At 39.9% G+C, this 20932-nt stretch overlaps 1 protein-coding gene across 5 annotated transcripts in view; it reads left to right on the top strand.

Moving 5' to 3' along the window:
- The window catches only part of LOC145981867 (transcriptional coactivator YAP1-A-like), a 196692-nt gene that overhangs the window by 140067 nt on the left and 35693 nt on the right, over positions 1-20932 (top strand). For all 5 annotated transcript variants that reach the window (XM_083115326.1, XM_083115324.1, XM_083115325.1 and 2 more), the window contains exons 2-3: positions 1561-1724; positions 16158-16301. In XM_083115326.1, coding sequence (XP_082971452.1) covers positions 1561-1724; positions 16158-16301 — 308 coding nt within the window. The remainder of the gene's footprint in view (positions 1-1560; positions 1725-16157; positions 16302-20932) is intronic.

Below are 20932 nucleotides of genomic sequence, written 5' to 3'. Positions count from 1 at the left end.
CAGTTATAAACTGCAAATTAGGTGAAAATAAGATGTCATGAATGATCAATAACGGCAATAACTAACAGGTTTCAGGGATAGAATCTTCGTCACGACCGCCATTTTGAAGACTCCATAACAGACAAACGAGGGCTTAAAAACTTTGGGTCTGGGGCGTTTTAGGTTCGGGAATTAATGTAGTATCAGCCCCCCCCCCCCCCAAGGGCACGTTCTCCGTCGGGCGTTCCGACCCCACTACAACGTAATCCGCAGAATCGACGTGATCTGTGTTCGCCTGTTCTTGTAGAGTGGGATGCATAATATTGCCAAACAAATTGCCCTTGTCATTCGCTTTATTCTACGTAATATGAGATTCAGTAATTGAAACAAAATACCAGTAAAGTAGCATTTACACCAGCATCAGTACAATTCTAGAAGTAAGGAAGAGGCAATTTGTCAATCACCATGTTCATTCACTTTGTTTTACGTATTGCAGTGCTCAAGAATTGAATCAAACCAACAACGAAGCAAGTTCTGAACCAGCATCAGTACAATTCCATTCCGTAAAACAAAACTTTAGAAAAAGTTAATGAGAAACGGTGATGGACACTTTGCATAGTAATATTTATGCATCCAACTGTATCCTTATTTAACAGTTGGCATTAGCAATCATACTTTTCATAACCATGAGTACTATTCCACTATTTTAGAAAACCACGTTGTCCATCAACAACAACAACAACAACAAACTGTCTTGCTATTTCGACGAGTCATGATATTTACTCTTTGTGAACGGTTTGATGATCGGCCTTGGAAAACGTACTTGTTCAAGGCCTCCCGCAGAATTTTTCTCTTGGGGGGGGGGGGGGTGCAAGTGCATAAAGTGGAGGAAAAGTGAGGTAATGCATCAATGCACCGTTTCGATACCCGGTGGTGGATCCCACTTTAAACTGTATGTCCAGTCCCGATTAGCCTGTCTGTGCATAAAGTGGACTTAAAACAACAAATCAATCAATCAATCAATCAAGGGTGGGTAATGCTTTCCCCCAGTTAAGAGAATTCTCATGAAGCATCTCCAGCACTAGAGTGTGCGTCAAATCACCTGTACATGGCCTTGAACGGCTGAACAGCACCAGCGAATCACAGACGTGCGGCGTTGCCGTGCTCTCCTTAACAAGGCGTTTCGCTCAACCAAGCTCTCTCTTTTCCGTGTGTGATTTCGACATGGCACCGCTGCAGTGCGCTGCTATTGGCTATCGCCATATGCAGGAGATTTGACGCGCACTCTAGGATAATTTGTATAGGCACTTTCTCTACCGTCTTTCACGGCACCACTCGTCCACGTTTTCATGCCACCATTTCAAAATTAGAATTACAGTAGTATGAAGTTTTCCAGATATCTCAGAGGGGAGCATTCCCCCCCCCCCCCCCCCCTCTGCGGGCGCCCTTGTACTTGTTTGTAGCAGGAATCGAAACTGAAGGTAAATGTCGGAAGAATATGACTTGTTGGCACATGTACTTAAAAATGTAAAACAAGAATGCATAATGGAATTGTTGATAATCGATTTTTCTCTGTTTCAGTCACATAACGAGGACCACGACATGGGAAGACCCGCGGAAAACCTTGGCAGCTCAGGTGCAATCGCAACAGCAACAGCAGCAGCAACAACAGCAGCAGCAGACCCCCTCATTAATCACGAACGTCGGCAGCCCTCCTCATCCGTCCACATCTCCGCAACCTCAGGGTAGGTGGCTTTGTTTGTTGTTCACAGGTGACTAGTATAAGATCGGCAAAATAAAGCCACAAGATCTACGAATTCTAACATGGAAGTGATCGCGCTCTGCCAACACCTTCTGTCATCCAAGGCCTATGCAGAGACTTCACTTGGATGCGACGTCATCACTCGCGGGTCATGTATCACCACGAGATTTATATGTTAAGAACACAACAGGCAAGCGCCTAATTACAGTGTTCTGAAACGCATAATATAAACTGATGATTATTAAACATATAAAGCACATGCAAAGGTTAGTTCCGGAAAATTGAAATTCACACACACACACACAGTGATAAACAATAAAGAGTGAAGTTATCAGTATGTCAGTCGCTACTGTATGTTCAATAGCTGGAAAAGTAACATAGTAGACTTTCTAACCTGTGTGGAAAAGGGGTTAAAAAAAATTGCGCTTGTGATCATGACCTACCACCAGTGATGACTTAGCACGTAAGCAGGCACACATTGCTTAGGCCTTATGTATAAGGTCTTGGCGCTGGTTGGCTTGGTTTGGTACTATCCATTGCACATTCTGCAAATGTGGGAAGTTTCAGCTGTCTGGTCACATATCTTTTTTGTCTCTCAGACACGCTGTTTGAGGAAAATACTCAGGTGTCGTTCAAATTAATCACGAATTTTTTTGTAAATTTCTCGATGCGATTTGTAGCAAATAAAGTGGATGTGGAAACGACGCGAGAAAAAGGAGTTTTAATAAAGCAGCTACCAGAAAGAAGCTTAATGTTAGGAGTATTCAATAGAGTATGCTTTTGTTATTTTTTTACTGTGACACACTGGAATAAGTAATTAATTTTTATGATGCTAATCTATCATATATATATATATATATATATATATATATATATATATAATATAAAATGGATGTATGTGTGTTTGTTCCAGCATAACTCTCGAATGCCTGGAGAATTTTCAACCAAACTTGGTATACATATCACTTGCAATCTGGAAAGAAATACTGTGGGGGTAAGGCACCCCTGGCATCACTAGGGGTGGGAAGGGGTGACATGTAAAAATAATCGAAAACGACCGATATTAGTGTGGAATCCATAGTTTTCGGGGTAGCTAAGATGAATAGTGACACTACGAATGCCGTTTAACTCCAAGTTCACCTATCGGCATGGGGGGTGAGAGGGGGTGAAAAATAAAATGTCAAAAATGACCTACGTTAGTGTCGAATCCATAGTTTTCGTAATCTCTATGCTAATTGTTGACATTCACGATGATATTTCAGACAGAGACTTGCTTTCTCAATCCATGGACAACTTTAATAGAAGATTGGGATAAATAAATACTCGGGCAACGCCGGGCAATCAGCTAGTTGTTAATAATTATTAGAGGTTTTTCGGTGCACGTTGTGTGCCCACAGAACCTTATCGAGGAGAAGAGCAATTCAAAATGATGATGACATAAACAGCGTCTGGTTCGATTTCTAAGCTGCGTTTTCCGTGGATAATAACCACGAACGTGAGCCTCCTTAACAGACTACTTTAAAATCAGAGGCCCCGATTAACTTGTTTTTTATTTTATTTTGATTTTATTTACCATCGCTTTTCTTCCAATTTTGGTTAATCTCGAAGATGATGATGAGTGATGACATGGTGAACTGATGAAGGGACATTCACAAATAAACACCCATGCCCAAGCGGGAATTCGAACCCGGGACAGATTAACTTGTGTATGCACATAATGTAAACTCATGATCTCATATAAGGGGTTTAATAAACATTTTGCATTAATTGAATAATCGAAACAGTATTTGATCAAATCACTATGTGTGAAATCATTTTGAAAATATAACTTATAGGTAGTTTAGAGGTATAGTCCACAGACATAATGAACGGTGTTATATTCTTCATGTACAATCATTTTGCATTATTCATATCTTCAGAATCACTGGATCGGCATTCATTGTTAAAAATAAAATGGCTTGCATTTCATACAGGTAAACACGTTCTAAGAGGTACTGATAATGTGTCTGTAAACGTATCTGTAAATGAGTTAATTTAAAAAGAGGGTAACTGTAATTCGCCGAGTTACTTTATTGAAAAAACAACTGTAATTTTGTTAATTTTTAACAATAAATTTCCGGACTGGAGATATTTTCGTCTGAGAAACCTCTCTCCAGTTTTACAACCAGCAAATCAGTACAACATCACGAGAAATAGGCTAAATACTAATTTTGTCGTGTCCAAGTTCGAATTAAGTAGTTAATTGGCATAACTAATGTATTTTCTACATTATACTTCCTACCATGCGAGAGCAAGGAAAGATAGTGTGTCTCACATTCATGGCTGTCTTGTGTATCGGAACAATGTTTTCATTCACATTTTATTGTCTGAAAGCTTGCACGGGATCCAATTGTATGAGGAATGTCCACAGCGAAAGACAATAACTTGATAGGGACACCAGAAAATAGCTGGCAATGGACCATGATAGGAAGCAAAAATGTCTGTACTGACAATCGGTTGATTCGCATAGACATAACAAAATACAATCACATTGTTCTTGAGAACAAAGCGAGCGTGTAACATTGAAGACGGTTTCGCCTTATCAGGAAATAAATGTAGACATTGTGCAAAATATGCATTATTATTATTTCCTTTGTCATTCATTCTGGTTGGTATTTTCATTCTGATTCGTTACATTAGTCACTACTGCATTTTAAGAAACTATGTATATTCTTATATTCTAGGAATTAATTCGTGCGGTTGTTACGCACACATTGAAGCTGTAGTTCAAACACAAAATACATAAATACCTTAAGAAAAATATTGTCCATCGCGAGCCACCACTTTCACCCATCTGTCAGGCAAGTTACGGATTCCGTGGCGAAAGAAGTCCTCATCCTTTGAAGCGATCCAGTCAGAGACCCATTTTTCGATATCTTCTGAAGAAGTGAACCGCTGTCCAATCAAATCGTTATTCATGCAATCGAACAAGTAGTAGTCCGAAGGAGCAACGTCTGGTGAATACGGCGGGTGGGGTAAAACTTCCCATCCGACATTTTCTAAATAGGTTTTGACCGGTTTTGCGACATGTGGGCGAGCGTTATCATGTTGAAAAATAAGTTTATCATGTCTGTTCTCCCATTCTGGTCGTTTCCTGGCCAGAGCTTGCTTCAAACGCATTAATTGTCGTCGATAACGTTCTCCATTATTAGTTTCACCCGGTTGCAGCAGCTCATAGTACACCACACCTTTCATATCCCACCATATGCACAGCATAACCTTTGCACAGTGAATATCTCGTTTCGGTTGTGATGGACCTGGTTCACTGGCGTCACCCAGGCCTTTTTTCGTTTCGGGTTCTCGTAATGGATCCATTTCTCATCGCCAGTAACAATGCGATGCAAAACCCCCTTTCTTTTCTGTCTTTGAAGCAGCAATTCGCAAATGGTTTTTCGTCTTTCAACGTCTCTGTCTTTCAATTCATGTGGAACCCAATGTGACATCTTTTGAATCATTCCCATGGCTTTGAGGCGTTTGGAAACTGTTGTTTGATCAACGGCTAATACTTCTGCAAGTTCTTCCTGCGTTTGACACGAATCCTGATCGAGCAATGCTCTCAATTCTTCGTCTTCAAATTGTTTTTGGCTGTCCAGGTCGCTCTTGGTCTTCCAGGCCGAAATCACCACTTCTAAACCGTGCAAACCACTTCTGACACGTTCGCTCAGCTAGCGCATGGTCACCATACACTTCCACCAAAATACGATGACTTTCGGTAGCACTTTTCTGCATGTTAAAGTAATGAAGCAGAACACCCCGCAAAAATACTTTATCTGGCACGAACTGCGCCATGTTCAGTTGCCTACAAAATGCTGTTGTTGATGTGTCAATCAACTGCCCTATACTACGAACGATGCGCGCTGACAGGAGTTTTCAACGCATGTGTGGATACACGGAACTGTGGGACGATACGCTCGTTACGCCATCTCTTATCCAGGCGCACGAATTAATTCCTAGACCAAATATGTATAGAAGAAACTATTGTGGTAGACAATAGTCTGTAATTTACATTTGAAATTTTGCACAAAGTAGTCAGGCTTATAAAGTAAACTAGCAAGAAATGTATTAAAATATGGGATTGATATTTCGAATAAATTTAAATAGTCCACTTTAAATTTCGTGCTTATTGATTGATTTGGTTTTTACTTCGCATTTCTGCCACGAACATGATGATGAGTGATGATATGATGAAATTGATGAAGGAATACTCACAAAGCACACCCATGCCCATGCCGGGATTCGAACATGGAACACCTGGTTTCGTATCGCACTGTGCTAACCACGGAGGCCAGCTTCAGATCTTTTATTAATCTTTGTTTTAGGCCATATTTTGGAAATTTTAGATCGCAAGTGTATATTTCATTTTAGAGATTTTCGGTCCTTATAAGGTTTGCCCGATGGCGGAGTAGTAACGTCGTCTTGTAATCAACGGGTCCCGGAGGCATACACTGGTTTGGATCCCACTTTAAACTGTAGGTCCTGTCCCGATTAGCCTTCTATGCATAAAGTGGACTTAAAACAAGAAATCATATCAAATTGGTCATTAAAATCCTAGCCCTCCTCATTAACTTAAAATCTAAAGCAAAGACATTTGAGTCAACGTAGGGACACCCTGTATTTGAGTCAACCTAGGGACACCCTGTAGTGAATCGTAAGACATGCTTATTTCTTACAAAGTATAACGATTTACTACAACCGTGCTGTGCAAAAGAAACCTAATAGCGTTGTAAAGAAAGAAATTTCTTCGCGAATTTACTGTTACCAAAGCATGTGGGAGTATAATTAAGATGTCACTGTGGAGGAAAAAGAAGCAAGACATTTGCAAATGTGGAACATTTTACCTGTCATTCCTACAAGGAAGCCACGTAGCCTTATCAGGCAGTGATAGTTGGTGCAAGTTAGGCGCTGACCTGGCCAAGGCAAACCAGTTGTCCTACAAAGTCGATCAGCAAGGTCATTTACCTGACAGACGACGTTCGCCAATGCTCGCAGTCTAATCCGATTCAAGGTCCCCCAGCGTGCAACGCGCGGCAATGGTAAGTTAGGTGTCATCTTTGTAGATCCGTGATAACGTGCTGGAAGTGGAACAGAACGATTTTACATGCGGTTCCGAAAGAAGCTTTTTTTTTTTTTTTTTTTTTCTCTTTTCTGAGGTAGAAAGTTGCACGGCTACTAATTATACACGCAGGTTTCACGCGTAAAAAGCATTCGCTGGTAGTAGATCCTTGAAAACCACGAGCTACATTGATTTTTATACTAATGCAATTAACCTGGTTAAGGAAATTATTAGGAACACGGATCATGTAAAGCAGGTTGATACATCCATGTTTTACACAGATAACCCTTCAGTTATGCATATTTTGATGATGATAGCAGTATATAATAGCAGTATATAATCGTAACTACATTTCCAACTATTCAGTTTGTAGAAGTACAAGACGTACAATTTTTACACAGTGCAACTTATGAAACTTCTATTTTAACACAAACATCCATAAACGTATATCGAAATTATTACAAGTACTTCTACATAAATATGTGACACATGGATCAACTGTTCAACCCTATAAAGAATGCCACTTATATGAACAGGAGTGTACATAAGTAATAGTAGCATCTGGAACAGCAAGTATCTTTAAACCACGAACAATATAAGTATGCAAAATCAAAAAATTAAAATATTCATTCCTGTTTTATCCTATTTGCAGAACTATAGTGAAATCTTACGGAACATACCAACAATATGGACATTGATATTTTATTATTAACGCTACAAGCACACAATATGGACAACATATTTTTAATGCATCACTATTATCTGAGGACCAGTTGATTTGTGTGGCCACGAATGTCTTGTACATATACAGTAACAGGAAAATCCAACATAATTCAGGGGTAAGATACAGACGACATACGGGTATCTTCTTTAGTCGGAGCATGTTTATCATGCAATTGTTACAGATCCCATGCTGTTCTGCAAGAGAACGGAAGAGGTCGACAGTGGAACGTTTTTTCGTTGCTAATCCAGTTTGTGAAGGACAATTTTTGTGAGCACAGTTGAACAAGTCGACTTGCAGAGGACGCAGCACCTAGACTTGCTTAACGACTTCCGAATGCACTGAGTTGAGAGGTCTAGGGTGCTTTTGTTTGCAAAACGCCTAACAACCACAACGATATTGTAAAAAAAAAATTAATTTGGACCATTAAACATCTTTGAAAATTATATTTTGTTCAGGTTGACTGTTAAAACTTGGTTTTTCTGTACATACAGAATGGGCCATATTGATGGGACACATTTCAAATGCATATGTGGAGCATGTAGGAAGCAACATTTATTACCAAATATATGGAAAACACTGCCAAAGGACGGGAGTTTTTCACTGTGTTCAGTGTTTGAAGATTATATCTCCGAGATGGACACCACCTTGACGAGAACATGCTTTGGCTCTAACAGTCATGTTCAGCATAGTTTTGGCTGGGATGGCTGCTATCTCCCTTCAGTTCATTGATGATAGTGGGCCTTTTGGTGTACACTTTGTCCCCCCCAAGGGCACTTCCCTCCCTGAGATTTCTGGAAAGGCTTCACAAAATTCAAATTTTGAAATTGTAGCGTGAAAACATGGATGTGAAGTGCCGTGAAAGACAGCAGATTAAGTGCCTAAGAAAACATTCTTCATACCCGAAATGAGACGGCTTTAGTGTTGTCCACGGGACGAGACGGGACAGGCTTTTAAAAATTCGAGACGAGACGAGATTGACCATGTGTCATGAGACAAACGAATATTTTCGAGACGAGACAGGCCAAAGTCTCGTCTCGTGGTCAACACTAGACGGCTTGGCCTAAGGGACATGTGGCTGCAGCAGGATGGTGCCACTAGTCATACAGCAGTAGTGTCAATGACAACCCTTCCACGACACTTCCAGGGATGGCTCATCTCGAGATTTGGCGATGTCCATTGGCCATCCAGATCCCCGGATCTAACTTCACCGGACTACTTCCTGTGGGGTTACCTAAAGGACAAGGTGTACAGTCTTAGAAAAAAATACCTGGGCCACGGGACGTAGAATTTCGTAACGTCTTAAAGCCTGTTGTTTATGCAACCCAAATAACAAAATATTTGCTTAAGTTTGCCTGGTGATTCTGAGTTCTCGGAAAGGATTGAGCTTTGATAGCATGAGTCACATGACTCGTGCCCCAGCCACAACAAACAGCTGGGTGCTACGATGCCTCCAGAAGAAAATTTCAGGAACTGGTTTCTTGACAAGACCTACTCGTAAAGAAATACTATTCTTTCAAGTGATATTAGAGTCATTGTCAAGAGGTTCGCTGAAATGATGGTTCTCATCACAGACCACATGCCACACGTTAATTGTTTAAGTCCAGTTCATGCACTGGACCTACAGATTAAAATGGGATCCGAACCAAATGCCTCTCTATTTGGTATTGAATTCGGAAGCCTTTCATTACATGGCGAAGACGTTACCACTACGACATCAGAGAGGCAATGGAACCCCTTGAGAAAGAGATAAGCGAAAATTGCTACGTGACAAACCATATTTGCCCGTAAATTTTAAAAATAAGACAATATTTTGTACTGACAGTTTCGAACCGTGGGAGAGGCATATATTTTTTTGTACCATCGTCCATTTCACGAGTTTATAATTCTTCCTCACCGACACGAGTAACGCGAGTGGTAGAAGAAAAGCGAAGTAAAATAACTGAAACAGAAATAAAAGGAAAAAGCGAAATAAATTTTATTCATAATATTCTGCAGTCACTTGAGTTGTATTCACGGGATGCTATCTTTAAAGAAAGCCGTGGTCTGTTCCTTGTCTTTTTTGCTTTCTTTGTGCTCTTGCTTCCCCCGTCACGATTGGTCTAAAACTAATTAATGCGACGTTAATTAAACAATCCAAACAACGAAACAATGCACAATCAACTGCACAAAACAACATTCCAAATGTTTTCGAATCGGAAAACAATTGAGATGCTGTAAAATGACTTAAGATGCAGTAATAAAGTGGGAATTCGGTACCGTGTAGAATTAAATCGGTAGAGATGTTCGATTTGATTGGATGTTTGTTATTTAGATTTGCTATTCTTTCACTTTTGGCAAATAGCGACGATGAAGATGAGTGATGCTATGATGAAATTGATGAAGGGACACTTACCAAGGACACCCACGCCCAAGTCGAGATTCTAACCAGGGACCCATGGCATCGTAGCGCGTTGTGCTAACCACTCCTCCATGGAGTGGACATTATAGCATATTTTGTGTGCTCAATTGGGATCAATCAATGGAATGAATAGGCATATTATATGATTAATAAATTCATATCATAATACCACGTCATATTATTCGGCACGAAGTAACATCAGAGACATTCAATCTTGCATTTTTGCCTTTCAACTAATTCTTTGAATTCAGGTTAATCACAACAATAAGATAAATTATGAAGCAAATGATAGTGAATGTGGGATATTATTACGAATTACCTAACAGAAACAACATTAAGCAGGCTCGGTGGTCAAGCTCATTAAGTGATTGACATTCGATATCGTCGCCAAAGTTCCCGGGTTTGAGTATCGTCCTTGTCGGGGGTGTTTGACTATTTCGTCATCAATTTCATGTAATGGTCACTCGTCCTTATCGTCGCGATCATCGAACAGGGAATAAAAATTATAAAAATAAATACGATGGAAGAGTACTTATTTCATCTCTCACGAAATCTCCTACAAAACCGGAATATATAAAATACATGTATATTCATTCACATACATTTTCGATTTCTATATTTAACTAATCGAGACCGAGAACGGGAGAGCAATTTTCAATTCGACAAACCGAGAGACGGAGAAACTGTCAAGTCTCGTTTCTTCTTGGCACCTCCGTAATCGAGTTGTTCTGTTTGTCATTGGCTTTGTATTGGCAATTATTGCCAGTATTCTTCCCCTGCAGGTAAACCATAACGATGAATTATGATGAAATGAAGCAGATAAAAGGGCAAGAACAAGAAAGTCATGCCTGTTCGGGACTCCAACCCAGAACCTTATGTAACGAGATTTGAAATTCTGGAGAAGGCGTCCGTGTTTCGCTTGGTTTTCTCTTTCCTCTACTTCTCTTATATTATCATACATGTATAATAAAAATGGATCTGATACGATATGTTGCGATTCATAATTGTGCTGGTTAGATGCTACAGATGTGAACTCCAAACTGCAATATATTATTCCCTTGTGTTTCGTATGTGGTTGAACATGAAATTTTCTTACACTGTGACAATTTCTTTCTTAGTTTTGGTTTGGTGCACAGATATGCTAATCTGGACTCGACCTTCAGTTTAAAGTGGGATACTAACCACTATGTGCATCCACCGTGTATCAAACCCGGGATCCACTGATTACAAGGCGACGACGTTATCACTACGCCATCGAGGAGGCCCCATGACAAAATGTTATTCACTCGATCTCTACCATAATTTATTTCAGCATTTACATTTTCGATTTCTTCTTCTTTTTTCCTTTTGTTAACTACTCTTATACAACTCTTTTTGCGTCTTCGAATTTCTTCTTGTTTCAGGAAAAAATAATACATGCAGGCTGTATAAAAATCCCCCGTTCAAATAGATAAAACGTTCACTCTCGAAAACTAATTTACATGTTTATCACTAAAGTAACCATTAGGAAGGAAACTATTGAAATGGTAACTGATATAACTGCAGATGAAACAATACTTACAGCCACTAACGAAATATCTATTCTTGTGTAGCCTCACAGACAAGTATATGGTGAGTCATTCACTCTTGCTGACTACGGGCGAAGGTCACTGAACTAAAGGGTGGTGGCAAGCAAGCAGGCTTCTGCTCTACCAAAGACGAGGTCACGTGTTACAGTTATCAATGGCGTACGAAATAAGGAGGAACACAGCTATCTGCCGTATGTTTTGGTCCCGTCATTGCACTTTATCGTCGTGGCCTTGAAAGTGGGTGCGTATAGAGGTCCTTCAACTTTCGTATTCTTTTTCATTTCAGAACCCGTGCTGTATCGTCGACTTAATCCAATCTATCCGATGTAGGTTTTAGGTTCTGTTTCTGTTCGGTTATTTCACGTTGTCTTCCTGCTTATGTTATTCGCGACGAAGGTTCTGGATTCGATAATCTGGGCAATAACGGGATTGTGTTAGTTGCTTGATTTGGTGTCTTAAGTCCACTTTATGTCCTGTTAGGCTAATCGTGAACGGACCTATAATTTAAAGGGGGATCCGAACCACTATGTTCCTCCACCGAGTATCGAACCCGGGATCCCTTAATTACAAGGCGCCCACGATCCCACTGCGCCATCGGGGATTGTGTTCGAAACGAATGAATCAAATTTGAGTGATATGATATGCAACCATTGGAAGACTATTGAAAGAAAAGCTATGGGAACCTGCCAGTTTTTTTTACTGCAGACAGGAAACCATAAACATGGAAGAGAAGCTTATATTCTATGAAACCTGACGCTATGTGCTCGAATACTGGCTAAATATAATCCATAGAGGCATAGCAACGTTAAACAACCTCTTATATGATACATATAGGTTTAAAAAGGTCAAAATACAAAGATTGTGTGCGCCTCACTGATGGCGTAGTGGTAAGGCCTTGTAATCAAGGGGTCTGGGGTACGATACCAGGTGATCGCACATAGTGGTTCGGATCCCACTTTAAACTGTATGCACTTCAGATTAGTCTATCTGTGCCGGTGACTCAGTCGGTAACGCGTCTGACTACCATGCTATAGGTCCCGGGTTCGATTCCCGGCCGGTTCAAGCCCGGGAACTTTTCTAACGTTGGAAGCGGCCCCAGCGCCCACCCAGCGTCGAATGACATGGGTACCTGTGGGAAACCCTGGTGGTAAAGGCGGTCAGGGGCGTGATGCTGATCACATCACCCCCACTCACGAACGAATCAAGAAAGTGTGGGGCGGCGTGATGCTGATCACATCACCCCCACTCACGAACGAATCAAGAAAGTGTGGGGCGTTACCCCCACACCCCCTATACGCCTTCATGGCGTAGCGCCAAGCACAGGTGAGAACTTTACCTTTTTTTTTTGCATACAGTGGACTTACAACAAAGTTTCAACTTGCGATAAAGATTATGATAAGGTATTAAAGAATTGGGTCTAACACATTTTTTTATTGTTTACCAATGACATTATTAACTAATATTCTTAATTTCAGTTTCAAGATGAAATCGGCTACGAAATAAAAGGAGTGGGTTCATATTTCTGTTACGAAATTCCACTTTTGTAGTAGACCTGTGCCACACTAAGTTGTGACAATAAACAAATCTGAGACACTTTCAAAGTATTAAATTTCTATCTACGTATTTGGGAAAAATCTTTCAATATAATACTTTTTTTGGACGCGTCAAATCATAGTATTTAATTCCTGTTTTAGCAGCTTTAAGAAACCTGATTTTTGGGGGGGGTTACAAATGCCCTTTCTGCTCCCGTCAAGTTACGCCTATGACAAACAGGAATTCAAAGTAAAAGACTGTCCCGACTAAATCGGGAGACACGTCTGATAGATTTACAATTGGGAAAATCATAATTAAGCGTGTAGTTGAAAACAACCTATTTTCATATATTGCATGCAGCTCTACTTTTTCTGCAATGTGGATCAAGAACTGGGGACGTGGAGAAGCACAACACTCCACGTAACCAATAGTCACGTGACCCTCTTTGCTTTCCTGTCATGTTGACCTTCGCGTGGAACACATTTCTCGGTGTTAAGACAGGCAAAATCACCCGATCATCGAAGGGTGCAATATGTGTTGCCTACCCTCCTGCATTACTTGCTCCTATTAAAGCCTTATGGGGAAGAACTTTTTTCCATGACTGTACACCACAAGGCCCACTACCATCAATGAACTGAAGGACAAAATCTGAAGGGAGATAGCGGACATACCAGAAAAAACCCTGCGCAAAACTATGCTGAACATGACTGTTAGAGCCAAAGCATGTTCTCGTCAAGGTGGTGTCCATCTCAGAGATATAATCTTCAAACACTGAACACAGTGAAAAACTCCCGTCCTTTGGCAGTGTTTTCCATATATTTGGTAATAAATGTTGCTTCCTACATGCTCCACATATGCATTTGAAATGTGTCCCATCAATATGGCCCACCCTATATATGAAGGGTTTGGTGCAACAACATGACAAGCCACACCCGGTAAGATTTTCAGAAGAGCATTTTTTTACTTTTTAAAATTACGTAATTATTATTATTATTATTATTTTCATGTTCGTCGTAATTTAAATATATATATTATCTCTTCTCTGGCTCAAACGAAAGTATGTTTAAAGTGTTATTTAAAGTGTGACTTGTCATGTTGTTGCACCAAGACCTTCATATGAATCAGTCTGGCACAGTATATATGTCTCGATTTTATAGCCCTATGTCTCTGTACTATCCTCGATTATCTTTTGAGTTTATATACTGTGGAGTTCAACATCCAGTCTCTTGCTGCCGGCCTGTGTAAAACTCAGTTGATAGTTCGGCTTACGAGAGCGTGTCCGAAGTAGCAATCAACAGGTCGCCGTAATTACAACCTAAGAAACTTCATTACGAAGAGAACTGCTGTCGACGACACTAATACAACGGTGTGTTATCGTTTATGCCAGGGTACGTGCGTGAAATTGTCGCTACTGTATAATTAGGAATTTTATGCACATGTACATTTTTCGTATTTTCTCCCTAACTAGCAATGTACGTTGGGTATCAATGCAGTCATCAGAGCTGGGATGTAACACAACGCATGTTATTTCCGCGTTACCGAAATGAGTGATTGTAACGCTACTTGGTTATTTTACCTGCTTAAACTTTGTATATTCAGAAGACACATTTGCCAGGGCAAAACATGCTTTGCTGTGTAGTTTTTTACTTGTGCATTCAAAGTTAAACTTAGGACAAATGTGATACTTGTGTAAACAGTTGGTGTTCTTGTAGTATGGCAGAATAACGGTAACACGTTACTTTAGGAAGTAAAGTAACGGTAAATTGTAACTTCTTTGAGTAACTTATCGAACCCTGGCAATGGCTGTGTAGCAAGAAAATCAGTGCAGTGAAATACGAAAATGACAAATAAACAATGTGTTGATAGCCGTAAAACGGATAAACATTCGGATAATCAGAATATCCGTATAATTCGATTGTTACTAGTAACTCAGTTACAAGTAAGTTACTTTTTCAAGAATCCTAACTGTAACATAGTTACTTTATTGCAATAGGAGTCGTTATCGGAAGTTACTTTACAACACTTAAATTCTTGAAAGTTTTTAACGTGAGGGAAGCCTGGCAACTCTGTTTCCAGCTATGTGCATTCTCAGGATGCTAAGGTGTTAAACATTTTGTAAACATTTTGGTACATTTTCTAAGACAAGGAAGCTAGGTTTCATTGGATGCTAAATTTAGAACATCCAAGTTCTATAGCAATTCGTCATTTCTAACGTGTCCGAAGACTTCAGTGTTTTGGGTGGATTTCTGCATTCATTTGGAATGTGGTAATCGGACCAGAAAGAAGTCATTGTTTAAGAAAAGTGTTTAAGGTATATAGAGGTATATATAGCGAGAGTGAAATAAAATGAATTATCATTAAAGCAAAGCTGGCTCCTTGTTCCATCATTATTTTTTGTAATATAAATATGTGAAGATTTTATATTATGTACAGTGAGATATACAAGTATTACCAAGCAAATTGTCCCATCACCGTGTTTACTTTCTTCGTTTTACACAGTAGAGTTTGAAGAATTGTAACAAAACATCAGGCAATCTGCTGACAAACTATGCACTAATGCCAGTAAAAATCTATTCTGTAAAATCACATAGGATGTAAAAGAGAAATTAAGGAAAATAGTCATGGTCAATTTGCCGAGCAACACTTGTGCATCCGACTGTAGCTACCAGAAACATAAATAAAACGCCTGGAAGTTATATCTATTATTTTATTATAATCAAGTCATTGGTTGTGTGTCATTTGTTTACAAAAAAAGTTTCCAGCAGAAAGTAACTGTCAAAGTAATTTAGTTACTTTTCAAGTACCAGTAACTGAGTTACTTTTTAAAATGAGTGTCTGTAACTCGGTTATTATTTGAGCCAAGTAAAGTTTTAGTCACATATCAAGACGTGCGACTGCAAATTTAGATCCCTAAATAAGCTAAAACTAGAGAAACTGCACACTGGTGGAATCGAAGGATTTCCACAATAATGGAACGACTATTCCAAGTGGAGTGGTTCGCAGATAACTTTGAAGAATGTAAAGCTGTACATTATAGTAGCCAATAAGATGTTGTGTAAAAATACATAAGTATTCATTACGTTTCTGTATATCTTTTTCAGGGACAGGCAGCGCGAATGCTCAACTTAACCCAGACACCCTGGGTCCCTTGCCCGAAGGGTGGGAGCAGGCTGTCACCCCAGAAGGTGAAGTGTACTTTATCAACCACCAGACGCGAACAACTAGTTGGTTCGACCCACGAATACGTAAGTTAGGCTCAGTGCCCATTATAGCGTTTGCTTTTTTATCCCTTTTGGTGTGGATGTTCCGTCCGTAAGGTTGAATAAGCTTGCTTTTGAGGAGTCTAATATGTGCATGTAGATTTATTTCCGTTGTGCTTGGCGTTTGATACCGTACGTGAATGTAGTTGGGGATTTTTTTGGTACGATCGCCTTATTATACTTTTTTTGTTCTTTACCTCTTTGCAGAGCATGAAAGGTGATGTTGGCTGTGGAGTCCTTTTCTTCTTCTTTTTGATGGGCGATTGTGCAAAGGTTTCGTGACACACGCTTATCCTGAATGCTTGTTTCCCATTTTTCGAAGTTTTAACGTTTGATATGTTTGCCTTCTCTATTCCAGGGGAGACAGTATTGATATTTCTGAACTAGAAAAAGGTTCATTGAAAACCATGACACATTTCAACTCCTAGGAACGAAAAACAGTGCAATATTAAATTGATGTTCGTAAGGAAATGTTGAGCGCATCCAGAAGCACCCAACATTGGAGCAAGGTTAACTTGCTGGATAGCACAAATTTTGTTCTTTACTTTGCATGCAGAGTTGATATGTGGCATGGTTAGAACTGATAGGAATTGGAAATTATTACATCTACGCTGACGAAGAATATTACGAAAGTTAACGTACCTCGTAATTCAACCCCCAAAGTAATATGATACCAATGGCACAGTAGTTTTGCCTAACTATCGGCAGGGAATGATCCGTGTCGTCATGTACGTTGCTCCAAGCTGCATCTCAGACAACGATGGTCGTACCAGGAAAAATAGTTAACTTCACATTGAATTTGTCTTAACAATAGACAATTGATTACCAGGTTCTCCTTTGCTGTTCTAGTTTTCTGTCGCGTTCACCACAATCTCGGGTATCACAATGTAACTTATGCTGACAAAAATGGCGGCTGTTACTTCTCAACACTGCTACTCAATTCGCAGCCATGACATTCATTGTGTTTATTCCGTCATTGTATTTCATCTTCATCTTGGCGAGGAGCTCTAGCAATAGAAAACCATTTTTTCCACCCATAAATCCACGATACTATTTGAAGTTGTTGTAATAAGAACCGTCGTCACGCTAATAAGTATCGAAGGAGATATGCTTTGTTCCTAAGACCATTAGGTTCCAGCTAATTGGAGCATTGATAGATTTAGCGATATGAGTGAAATCTATAACCTTGCAATTTGTTTTGATAATCGCATGCAGGAGATCTGCCCGTACACGATTTCCCCAGTTTCCTGGAAGGAGCGTAGTAATTATATTAATTAGATGATCTCTTTAATTTTGTCTGTCATTACCTCGATTGCGCAATTATTACACGAAATTTCCCTTGCTTTAATGTAGGCTACATTATTTCTTCTACGTTTCATATGCATGTACATAACGGTGGAAATATTTATATGTCAAGTTTCATTCCACACATTGCAAAAACAATCACTTCAGGAAGACTACGGTCAAAATTCGATATTTCCCAGTAGCCAGAAATCTTGAACATTCGCCATACTGAATTTATGAACTGAAAATGCGTCATATTCACATTGTTTGCTAACGTACTTAGTAATATACGGTATTTACAGTGATTAGGTCGTGCATGTTGGAACAGTCTCCTACATTTTGCTCATAGTGGTCTGGGCAGCTAATAATGTACGTTATTTTTTTTTCTTCTAAACGTTTATTGGTTTCAACTACGTTCGAAAGCATTCCGATAATTAAGTTTTCGTGTGTGGTCAGCAGTATATTGCAACACAGTTGTACAATGGCGGCGATTGCAGTCCAAAACGGGGGGTGGGCAAGGACAGTTTACTTTCCTTTGGTAATAAGGTTTAGCATAGTGCGGGGGCAAAAGTGGCAAGTGGGGGTAAAGGGCCCCCGCCGCCCTCCCTAATCGCCGCCACTGCAGTTGTAGAAAGAGCAACCTTTTGTTCGTCCATATATTTCGCAAACACGTGGTAGGCTAATACTACGCACTGCAACCTGGACGAACACAAAGATTTTTACACCACATCCTGAAATCGTTTATCGCGTCTAGACACGCGTTCAGGTGAAAAAAAGGAACTTAGAAGTGGAAGGGTTATATTTAAAACTCCTTTTTTTAACTTGAGAAATAAAAATTTATCTACTCCAAGTATGGTGCTGTGTGAAAGATGGCGGCCGACGGGGTATCAAGGGACTGTGTGTTTGTCTAGTATGTTATGGTGCTGGCGAGGATGTGAAGTTAAAACAAGTAGTTTATTACCGAGGGACAGTTTGCCAAAAGCTTGGCGACAGAAACTCATGTCGTTGCCAAATGAGCCTTCCGGGCGTTCATCAGTTGAGCGTTGTAGACTTGTCGATGGTTGGCCGCTGTCCTCAGAGTAGATTCAATCACGCTGTGTCCACTCACTTGGAAGGTTTTTCTTACTGCGTCACAAGGTCTTACTTGTCGTACACCTTTTCACTAACCACGATGTTTAGGCCCCGTCCCTTGATTCGCCACAAAAAGATATGAACTAAGAACACCTAACCTACTCTCGATAATCCCCTATATTAAAACGTATCATATTTCAACTGCTGCCATCTGTGTCAAGGTACAAAAACTATTTCCAAGTGGAGCCACGAGGAGCTAGTGACATCTGTAACTACATGGAGACATTTGCGTGTACCAACAAACCTGACCTTCCTAACCTACTCACGTAAGCATAATATAACAGCGGGAATGAACATGTGAGTTAGGTGTAGTGCTCTCAGCGTACCGTGCACAGCATACGATAAATTTTACTGTCAGAAAAGTTGGGCTCTACGCCGACATTATTTCTTGAAGTTGCTAAAACTGTCTTTAGATATGCAGTTGCTTTATTTTATTGGCTACAAATTTTCCCACTCCTCAGTGACAATACGTGATAGGCATCCATTGTTAGATTCACTTGTGCTATACGGGAATCCATATTTTTTCCATATTATCTTCAGACATGTACTGTCGTACTGTGGTCTTTGCTCTACACAAACACCCTTTTCCTCTCAAACTGTCAGTATCACTTCATTTCAGCGGAGTAAACAAAAAGTACGGCCAGCGTTATTCTCAACCTTCAATAGCATTAGAGCGCCGGCAGATTTGAAAAACATCCTTGCCTATTGGCTGTTTCGAGCGCCTACTGTGATACGTAGGCAAGCCAACCGTCAAGTGACCAATCGCATTGCCTACTTCCTCCAGTGACATAACAGCCTAGATTAAAAGGGAGGTTCACGCCATTAAACCACAAGGGCTCTGGTATATACAGGAATGCACAGCACACTGTCCACAACCACTTTGCGAAATGATTTTTTTTAAATAGAACGCGAAACATATGAAACTAAAACAAGGCAACAGCGTGTATGTAAGCGTCGTTCTTCTTTCCGATCAGCACAGTAATTACTCCCAGCGTGTTGACAACGTTACACCAAAGGCGTTTATGTACAATACGCAGATATCGCTTTACATACAATGCAGGTTTGACCAGACCACCACATAGTATACGGTGAAAAGCTCATTCATTCACAAATCAGGTAATTAGCAATTTAATTATTGATTCAGCATTTAAACTACGAGGTGACTGCGATACTGATCTTGCTTCTTAGAGTTTTATAGTATTACCCTTCTGGAAAGATGAAGCACAAAGGTTACGAACCTAACAACAAAACTAGCATTTTGACTAAAAAAAAAAACATTTCCAAAGATAAATCGAAATTCATATAATTGTTGGATAGTCCATGTGAAATATTCCTGCCGAATTTTGGGAGAGTAATGGCAACTAAATATTATGTACACTCAGAAAGACCACTAGGAAATCCTGAGCGAACTATAACTCCAAGGTTGCCTTATGTATTGTTGTTTTAGTGATAATGCGGAAAATTCTTGTGAAATTATTATTATTATTGGTGTGCATGTGTGTGTATAATACATTTTATATAACGGTAAAACGCTCTACGTTACATTCCTTTTGAAGAACCGTCACGTACAAGATATACGTTTCATGAAGGAAAACACTACTGATTAAAATCCCGCCCCGTATTTTAAAAATGAATGCAATAATTTAACAGCACAAACGACTACACTATGCCGACAACTCCAGAGGAGAACAGGATGACGCCCTTTCTCCAATCTTCCACATTCCCAAGAGGCAAGAAAACATTGGTATTCATATATACCTTTACGCAAAATATACATTTTGTAAATGTTATTCCCATTTACACTTGTTCAATAAATTAGTTCATTTTTCTTGAGTTTTAGGTCCACTTTGTGTACAGATAGTCTGATCGAGACTTGGCCTACAGTTCGTCCCGAGTTCAATACCCAGTGGAGACGCGTTGCACAGTGGTTCGATTCTGTGACAATCTGTGCATAAAACCCAACTGAAACAAACAAACTTGACTTAGTTTAAAGTAGGATCCAAACAACTGTCCAATGTGCCTCCCCTGCGGATCGAACCTGGGACCCCTTGATTAGGAAGCTGACGACCTTGCCACTACCCATCGGGGGAGGCCGAAATTAGTTCACTCATGCATCTATTTTTATCAGCAATTGCGAGAGACTGTAAAATCGCCTCATGTTTTCTTCGATGATTTTCTATGGGCACCCTGTATTTAGATTA

The sequence above is a fragment of the Lepisma saccharinum genome, chromosome 30, assembly GCF_977018435.1.
Source record: "Lepisma saccharinum chromosome 30, izLepSacc3.1, whole genome shotgun sequence".
In the NCBI taxonomy this organism is placed as follows: domain Eukaryota; kingdom Metazoa; phylum Arthropoda; class Insecta; order Zygentoma; family Lepismatidae; genus Lepisma; species Lepisma saccharinum.
Note: the sequence above shows the minus strand (reverse complement) of the source record. Positions and strands in the feature narration are given on the sequence as shown.